General features: G+C 40.2%; 1 protein-coding gene across 6 annotated transcripts in view; it reads left to right on the top strand.

Annotated features, from left to right (window-relative positions):
* Positions 1 to 448: 448 nt before the first annotated feature.
* The window catches only part of abch1 (ATP-binding cassette, sub-family H, member 1), a 33,028-nt gene continuing 24,018 nt past the window's right edge, over positions 449 to 9,458 (top strand). For 2 of the 6 annotated variants that reach the window (XR_010528464.2, XM_065255189.2), the window contains exons 1-5: positions 456 to 609; positions 2,022 to 2,161; positions 6,768 to 6,927; positions 7,072 to 7,226; positions 8,705 to 8,812. Coding sequence is in view for 5 of the 6 variants with exons in the window: in XM_065255189.2 (XP_065111261.1) it covers positions 553 to 609; positions 2,022 to 2,161; positions 6,768 to 6,927; positions 7,072 to 7,226; positions 8,705 to 8,812 (620 nt within the window). In the remaining variant the exon portion in view is untranslated. Of the gene's footprint in view, positions 610 to 1,024; positions 1,170 to 2,018; positions 2,162 to 6,767; positions 6,928 to 7,071; positions 7,227 to 8,704; positions 8,813 to 9,458 lie in introns of those variants that run through there. The other 4 variants (XM_073812298.1, XM_073812297.1, XM_065255192.2 and 1 more) reach the window with 4 other exon arrangements.

The following is a 9,458-nucleotide window of genomic DNA, read 5'->3' as shown; positions in this document are numbered from 1 at the left end:
CATTCATTTTAATACACACCGGTTCTTAAGTATTATCTGTATATTAATTATATTTCTGCTGTGTTTTTTATTTATTTATTTACCTTTTATTCTTTGTCACATGCTCCTTCGTATGTTGTTTAAATATGTTTAATCTCTGGAAAAAAACATGCATCTCCTTCTGCCCCAAAAGAACACGACCTAGATTTTACCGCAACTGCATTAATCACAGAAGTCGCTATAGTCACTCCACGAGAGATGATATTTACATGAACGTTGAGTTTTTTTTTTTTTTTTTTTTGCTGTTCTTTAAACCTTAATCTATGCTCCAGTAACGCAATTGGTAGAGCTTTATGTTAGCAACACAACGCCCAATGGTTCGAAACCCAAAGAACACACAATAGGCTACTGACTTTTAGAAAAGCGTCTGCCAATGCATTGACAAATGTAAATACAAAAAAATGAGCCGATACAATTTGATCTAGAGCAGAATGGGTTAATCTGTTCATACGCGTGCATTGAACCGACAGCAGCTTCTCACCGGCACCATTCTATCCAACCGGTCCGGTGATCATGTCCGTTAACGGTAGTGAGGGAGCTCATAACGACACCACGGAAATGAAAGACAGGGTAAGTTATTTATCTTTTTATATAACGCATTATTAAGCAGGATAGCCTACATCCCATCAATGAGGGACCAAATTGTTCACAATTATTTAACTCTGGTTTGTTTAGGAGACACAACGCATTATAAATATTTATTTTGGACACGTTTATTGGTTCAGTAGGGTTTATATAGATGTAAGGCTTCCGCCACTGCAGAACAAGTAGGCTAAAGTATCAGTCGCAGTCTGCTTTTTTCCGCTGGTATATTGACAATTCCCACCCACTATCAGTCTATTGTTCGCCCTGATTGGTGTTACTATGTGAGCGACATACCAGCTGCCAAATCACAGACTCCTTTAACGTAGTTTTCCGTTTTCGATTGGCTAGCAAGAGACGGGTCTTGTTGAAATACGTGTGGAGAAAACAAACGCGCGAGTCAGCCACAGAGGCTGCAGTGCAGCCGGCGTTTATAAATGCTGCGCATCGATGCGCCTGTTCTTCAGATCAGCGCTGTAGCTGAAAACACTGCGTTTATCGACCGGACAGCTGGACTGTTAAGTTTTATATTTACAGAAGCTTCATAGGTATGAAATATATTTTATAAATTGTGTATCTTATATGCTGAACGATTGTGTAATGTACATACACACATATTTACTAGTTATAATTCATCATGGTTGGTTGCTTTGAAATCCGTTGTAGTTGGCCTATAAAATATTTTACATGTTTATGTAGAATTTACTTAAGCACTGCTTTTCGGATGCTTACTAAAACTGGTCTTGCACCCGCCCCTGTCGGGATTCGAACCGTCGATGGTACGGCAGTGGAGTCGGGCGCTCGAGCAAGGAGGTGAAAGACCACGAACTCTGAAAGCTAGCACCAGCTACCCTCCGTTAAATTTACCCTTCTAACCCCCCCCCCCCCCCCAATAAGTTTTTATCATGTGTTATTACAAAGGGAGGTGCTTAACAGAATAAAGGAATTAAAAAGCAAACCAGTTGGGCTGCTCAAAATTGTTAGCTGATTATCACATGCTTTCTCCATCCGACCGGTTCGTCTGCAGAAGTTTTCACATCATTGCCCTCGTACTCAGAGCTACATTTTGCAACCTGTTTGAAAGCAAAAACTACCATGTTGTGTTGTGTGTGTTTCTGGGATAAAAATTTGGAATTAAGTGTGCAGCGATTAAATGAAGGGGCTGGGAAATAGAAGATTACAGATGTCTTTGAAGACCCAGTTAGTCCATTAGGAAAGTCTTGACAAAGTTACAGAAAGCCGTTGCTAAGGAACCAGATCTATGGTAGGGTATGTCTAACAAATGAGGAGGCATCAACTTTTATTTCATTAACAATATAAACAATGAAATATTTCCTAGATGATCAAGTGCTATTTTAAAATACACTTCTTGCTAATTTGATCTTTTTTCCTATCAGTAGAATTTAGTGAGTGGCATTATGAAGACTGATTTGGAGGCTGGGAATTGCAGTGCAGCAATCCTCTGTTCTAATGTGTGTCGATCATATGGGAAACTTAAAGTCCTTAACAACCTCAACCTCACGGTGCCACAGGGCCAAATGTAAGTTCTGCATTGTCTCTCTAGCTCTCTCTCTTTCTCACTCCCTCTCTCTTGCTCTCTCTCTCTCTCTCTCTCTCTCTCTCTCTCTCTCTCTCTCTCTCTCTCTCTCTCTCTCTCTCTCATGTTCTCATTATAAAGTTATGCCTAAATGCAGACCTGTTTTTGATATTTTGTCACAGGCATTGACAAATCTCCACCACCTTATTCCAGTCTATACTTGGCTGCAAAACTATAGGAATGTGATGTTGTCATGCTTTAGGCAGGTTATGTCGACAATATAGATCCAGAAAGATTTAGATTAAAATGACTTAAGCATCTGCATTTGGCATCTGCGCGATTTTCTTCCTTTCAGAAGCATGTAGGTGCTTGGCTCCACTCCAGTAGTGTCTGACATGGCATAAGCAACGAGCTGCACACACACACACACACCATAGATTCAGTAATGTGTCTCCATCATTGGCGTAATTTGCAGGTGGGATGTTCTCACCATTTTATGCTGGAGTTGATTGTGTTAAGACCACTTTTTGACAAGAAATAAAAAATTATTGCAGTAAATGTGTATTAGGGTCCATTAAGTGTGTATTAGGGTCCGTTAACATCTAAAACACATGGTAAACGCAGGGCATGCCTCTTTTTCTGCTTTTCAAAGCCCTCGCTACCAGTACCACGTTGTGAACAACATGAGGAATTTTTTCCAGACACATCTATATTTGGGTGGGCTAGCCCCACGTCTACATTTAAAATAACAAACTTGAGCACGACATGGTGCGAACGGCCTCTAAAAGGAAAATGATCTACAAAATTGTCATTCTTCACCAAAATCTAAGTCATAGATGTAACAAACACTCAGCACTTAACTGCACTCTTTTCTATAAATCATAATTTTTGTTTTCTATTGCAAGAGTATCAAAATGAATCTTTTTGATGCAAAACTCATCTCAGTTTAAAGAAATAAAGTAATTACTGTACAGTTTCATATGAAAATAAGCTTTCTTAAGTATAAAAAAAGTAAAAAAAAACTTAGATATTTGTACTTTTTTGTCAAAAAGTATGTTATTTGGCAATATACATTAGGCCTCATTTATGAAACCGTATCAGAATGAGAAAGAGAGAAAGAGTCGTTTAGTCACTGACTAAAATGTTTAGATTCATTTTTTTTTTTTTTTTTACGTTAGTTGGTACAAAAGAAATGAACACATGCTACCCACCATGTGTTAATAGTGCGTAAAACATTCAGAAAATAACGCAGCTTGTCACTCTTTTTTTTTTTACACAGCTGTACAATCCCACTAGAGGAGGGGCAGGACAAACACTACATTGACCGACCATCATACTTGTAGAACTCAACAGTGAAGTTAATATTATTGATAAAAAAATATTCTTGACAACAGAATTAATCTGTGTATTGTATACCAGGGGTTTCCATTTTTTTCAACCCGGCAGGTAATCTCAAGACTCTTAAGTTGTAAATCTCAAAACATGAAACAAAGCTTAATATTTCCAATATTTCAATCCATTGCAGTGTAGTATGTTACCAATGATTGTTTGGTAACTGTGGTCCTAACTGCCTCAGATCATTAACCAATTCTTTTTGTCTAGTTCTGGGTTGATCCCTTACCTTTCTCATAATCATCCTTACCCCATGAGGTAAGATCTTGCATGGAGCTCCAGACCAAGGGCAAATTGATGGTTATTTTGTGTTTCTTCCACTTTCAAATAATCACACCAACAGTTGTCTCCTCACCAAGCTTCTTGCTGATGGTTATGTAGCCCATTCCAGTCTTGTGCAGTTCTGCAATATTCTCCCTGATGTCTTTTGACAGCTCTTTGATCTTTCCCATGGTGATGGAGAAGTTGGAATGGAAGATACAGATTCTATGGACAAGTGTCTTTTATACACATAACAGGCTGAAATTAGAAGTACCTTCTTTAAGTGACATCTGTGGGAGCTATTATTTTTACTGATTGGTTAGGGATCAAATACTTATTTGACTCACTGAATTGCAAACCTTTTTTAACATTTTTATACTGTTTTTTTTTTTACTGGATTTTTTTCTGGATATTCTGTCAGGATGCAGGCGCTGGAGATGAGGAGTAACCATAACAATGAAATTAAATAATAAATCCAAATAACAAACATGACGATGGGAAGCATACACAACATTAACAATAAAAGACAGGGGGAAACAGAGGAACTTATATAGTGGAGCTGATGAGGGTAATAGGCTTTATGCCCAGCTGCACTACTTCATGAACTTCAGCCAGTTCCTTGTTTCCTGTCTGCCATTATTGGACAAACTGATTAATCCAGGTGTGTCAGATTATTGTTGTTGTGACTACTGAGTTCAGGCACACCTGGATTAATCAGTTTGTTTGTGACTACTGAGGTCAGGCACACCTGGATTTATCAGTTTGTCCAATAATGGCAGACAGGAAACAAGGAGCTGGCTGAAGTTCAGGAAGTAGTGCAGCTGGGCATAAAGCCTATTGCTAAAGGGTATGATGCAGCACTACGAGGAGCAGGTGCGGGAGAGTGAGGGATTCTGGGAACTGGAGTCCACGGGGAGGTGACGGGGGAAAACCAGGCAGGCAGGCAGACTGGGATTCTGATAGTACTCCCTCTCCCGGACTTCTCGCCAAAATAACAACCTACTGGAGAGGGGGTTGAGTGTCCTGGAATTTGGGACAATGCAAAGGACGGGAAGCCTCATGGTTGGTGCGCATGGCACTCAGAGTCAGGGAGGTGCAGTCCGGACCAGGAGCCAGTGAGGTGCAGTCAGTTGAGGAGTGGGGGTGCAGCCCGCACTGGGAGCCACGGGGGTGCAGCCCGCACTGGGAGCCATAGGTTCAGGAGCGCCAGCAGGCATTGGGCAGAGTTTAGGAGTGCTAGCGCGTGCTGGGCAGAGTTCAGGAGAGTCAGAGGGTGCTTTGCTGGATTTAGTTGAACGAGCATGCGCCTCTGGGAAACTTGGATTGAGACGTGCGTCTCATTGGGAAGGTAAAGGTAGGTGTATGCGGCCCAGACGAACCCTAAGGCCAGTGCCATCACAGCCTTTACAACTACCTCAAGCTCCAGCTTTGGTAGATTTGAGGGAAGGAGCTCTTGGTATAGTTCAAAAGGGCGTAGGGACATTGGGTAGAGTTAAGGAGGTTGTGTGTGCCATTCGCTGGGGTCAGGATAACGAGCGCGCACCTTGACAGGACTTGGAGAGAGCGTGTGCCTCGCAGGGATGTGGAGACCGAGCGTGCACCTCACAGAGATTAGGAGAGCGAGTGTGCACCTCTGGGGAGCCAGGGGACAGAGCGCGCACCTTGCTGAGACTTGGAGAGTGAGCACAAGTGTGACAATCCGGTGCACACGCGTGGCACTCGCGACAGTCCAGTGTGCGAGTGTGGCACTTGCGACCAAGAGAACGAGGGAACATGGATCAGTTTGAATACATCAGAATACTTGAAGAGAATATGTTGACTTTTGCAGAAGAGGAAATGCCCCTCAAATGGGTGTTTCAACAAGACAACAACCCCAAACACACAAGCAAGATGGCAAAATCTTGGTTCCAGATAAAAAGAATTGAGGTTATGGAGTGGCCAGCTCAGTCCCCTGATCTCTTCCCCATTGAAAACTTGTGGGGTGACATTTTTCTGACGCAAAACCTAAAAATTGACATGAACTGTGGATCCTGGGTTGAAATACCTGTTTCTGGGTGCCAGAAGTTGGTTGACTTGATGTGACACAGATGTGCAGCAGTTATCAATAACAATGGTTATGCAACTAAATATTAATGATTCAATAGTTTAAAGTGAAGTTAAATCCTAAGAAATTTCTTCAGTGTCTACAGTGAACAGCTTAATATTAATTTTATTTGCTTCCCTTTAAAAGAACAAGAAAGACTTGTAAATTATGTTAATGCTTTGATTTGTAATTGAATGTGTAATGTTTTCAATACATTTGAAATCTGTTTTTAAAATGTTTGCACTTTATTCACTTTAACTAGTACACTGGTATTATTTTGAACATAACTGTATGCACACAAAGCGTGATTTAGTTGCAACTGTAATCTTATCAAAAGTTATTTTCCCTATATTGCAAACATTAGGGTAGATAGTTAAGTTGTATTTAAGTATACTTGGAATTGTTCCACTTTAGCGCAACAAAGCATACTTAACACAACTTTAGTTGGACCCCAGCACCACTTTCAGACAACTTAAGTGCATTAAGTACAAAATTAGTTTAGTAGACTTAAAACATACATCATACAATTAGTTAAACTAAAGTACATACAAATAAATTGTGCTTAAGTATACTATTGTTTCACTAGGGCTGCTGTACAACAAAGTCACTTTTAATTCCATAGCATTATAGTTGTCTGTTGTATAATTTTATTGAAGCTATAATAACACAACCTGTTTTTTTTTTCAAAATTACTTATATCCTGTTCTTTGTTCTTTTTCCAGTGATCTAAATCACCTGCTGTCTTATGAGCATTTGAGTGTTTACATTTTGGTTGCTTGGGAATCTATTTTGAATGTCTTTTTAACAGTGGCTAATGTGATTTAATACCTGCAGACTAATGTTTTGGTTACTCTGTTTGGGACTTGTTTCTAGTTATGGGCTGCTGGGCCCAAGTGGCTGTGGGAAAACCACACTGTTAAAATGCATTGTAGGAACTCTGAAGATCTCTCATGGTCACATCACAGTGTTAGGGAAACCACCTGCATTCCCAGGACATGAAGTACCAGGAAAGATGGTGGGGTACATGCCACAGGTGAGAGATGGAAAGATGGACAGTATACATATAGTGCCCAGTTTTATTATTGTGACAATCTTGATGTGTTCCTTCTTTCTCTGAATCTATCTAATCACTATTTTTTGTTTTCTCTTTTTTTGCCTATTCTATAACTGCTTCTAGGACATTGCTTTGTACAGTGAGTTCACTATCAGCAACACGCTATGGTTTTTTGGTCGGATCCATGGTCTTTCATCCAAAGACACAGAAGCCAGAATAAATTTCCTCATTGACTTCTTGGACCTGCCACAGAAAAACAGCCTCGTCAGAAATCTCAGGTAGAAGGGTTAGGGTTAGCATGTTAACATGTCATCTGCATGTCTATTTCTGAAGTTCAGATACTTGTTGGTGTGTGCAAAAGTTTCTAGATAGATCTCAGAAAGAGAGAGTGTGTGTGTGTGTGTGTGTGTGTGTGTGTGTGTGTGTGTGTGTGTGTGTGTGTGTGTGTGTGTGTGTGTGTGTGTGTGTGTGTGGCCGGGTAATTATCACGTTGGGGGGGACCAATTGTCCCCACAAAGATAGGAATACCAGTATTTTTGTGACCTTGTGGGGACATTTTGATGTCCCCATGAGGAAACAAGCTAATAAATCAAACAGAATGATGTTTCTTGAAAATCAAAGGTATCAGACAGTTTCCTGTGATGGTTGGGGTTAGGGGATGGGGCAGGTAAGGGGAATAGAATATACAGTTTGTACAGAATAAAATGCATTACGTCTATGGAATGTCCCCAAAAAACATGTAAACCAGAACGTGCGTGTGTGTGTGTGTGTGTGTGTGTGTGTGTGTGTGTGTGTGTGTGTGTGTGTGTGTGTGTGTGTGTGTGTGTGAGAGAGAGTAGGAGAGGACGATATAAGGCATACAGAAAATTGGGAATCATGTGTGACCCAGTTTACTCTGCTAAATGTTCCTGCACCCATATTATCATCAAGGCCTAGCAAAATACTTCATGCATGCAATATTCCTGTGTCCAGTTCTCTGCTTATTCTATTCAAGAAGTTCTCATGCTGCTTCTGTAGTGGTCATGTGACTACAATGGATTTTCTATGGATAAATTAGGCTAGTGATTATGGAATAAAGGCCTCTTGTTTAATAAGGGTTTGTTGACATTTGAGGAGATGGGAACTTAGATTGATCAAATACATTGATGCATAAATGTTTGATGTAGAATAATTCATTGGTTGGATATAAAAACATTAAGAAATGCTCTTATAGCTTTACTGGTAAATAATGTTGCCTACACTCTAAAAATGCCTGGGTTATTTTTGACCCATAATGGGTAAATATTGGACAGAACACGTGCTGGGTTAAAAATTGACTGAATGCTGGGTTATTTTAACCCAACTACTGGGTTATTATACCCCATGGTTACATAACAACAACCCACCATCGGGTCATTTTTAACCCAGCACGGATTAAGTTTTAACCCAGCACGTGTTCTGTCCAATATTTACCCATAGGTCAAAAATAACAGTAGAATGCTAGTCATGCATAAAAAGTTGTTACAGTGCTGAGTTTTAGGCAGTGTTTATCTATCTGAAAATGTAATGGGAAAAACAATGTCCCTAAAGGGCTTGAACAATCAGCATTGGGTAAGGCAAGGTGGAGCAGCAACAAGTCTTTAATAGAAATGGATAATTTAGCTATTTTACTCTAATTATTGATGTTATTGTGTGTAGTTTAAAGATAGTATAAATAATTTTGTACATTACAATGTTAGGCTATTAATAAACCTTTTCCTTCATATTTTGCACAAAGCGGAGGGCAGCGGCGACGTGTTTCTCTTGGAGCTGCTCTTCTCCAAAACCCACAACTTTTGATCCTGGATGAGCCCACGGTGGGAGTGGACCCTGTTCTCCGGGCCAAGTATGCATTCTATCTCTTTATCCATCCCTCAGTCTTCCTCATTCTTTCACACTTTCTAACCCTCTATTACACAGATGATGCATTACCAGTCTAAACCTTGCTCTGCATTCTAAAAGCATGACAGAGGATTTCTCTCTCTCTCTCTCTCTCTCTCTCTCTCTCTCTCTCTCTCTCTCTCTCTCTCTCTCTCTCTCTCTCTCTCTCTCTCTCTCTCTCTCTCTCTCTCTCTCTCTCTCTCTCTCTCTCTCTCTCTCTCTCTCTCTCTCTCTCTCTCTCTCTCTCTCTCTCATAACAGGAAGTGTTCCACTAATGTTAGAACTATGTTGCTTTTGTTTAATTGAATTTGTTTTGTTTAAATGTAATTGTTTAATATAAATCATTGTGACTGTTCAAGTTCCATGCATAATGAGCAAATCCCAGTACATCCATTCCCACTTTGGTATGCCGTTCTCATGCAAATGCATTTTGAGTTGGTGGCATGCTGAGGATTAGCCTGATTCTATAGGCTCAAGATTCCAACCACAACTTGGAACTTGTTTGTCATAGCCTGCAACCTTTTGAGGAATGGCTTACCTTGTAAATCATCTGAGTGCATTACCTGTTCATTGTGTTCTAGCAAATCCCTTAGGGTATGTTTTAGTTTAAA

This window comes from Paramisgurnus dabryanus, chromosome 17 (genome assembly GCF_030506205.2).
Source record: "Paramisgurnus dabryanus chromosome 17, PD_genome_1.1, whole genome shotgun sequence".
Lineage (NCBI taxonomy): Eukaryota > Metazoa > Chordata > Actinopteri > Cypriniformes > Cobitidae > Paramisgurnus > Paramisgurnus dabryanus.
This window is presented reverse-complemented; position numbering and strand designations above follow the sequence as displayed.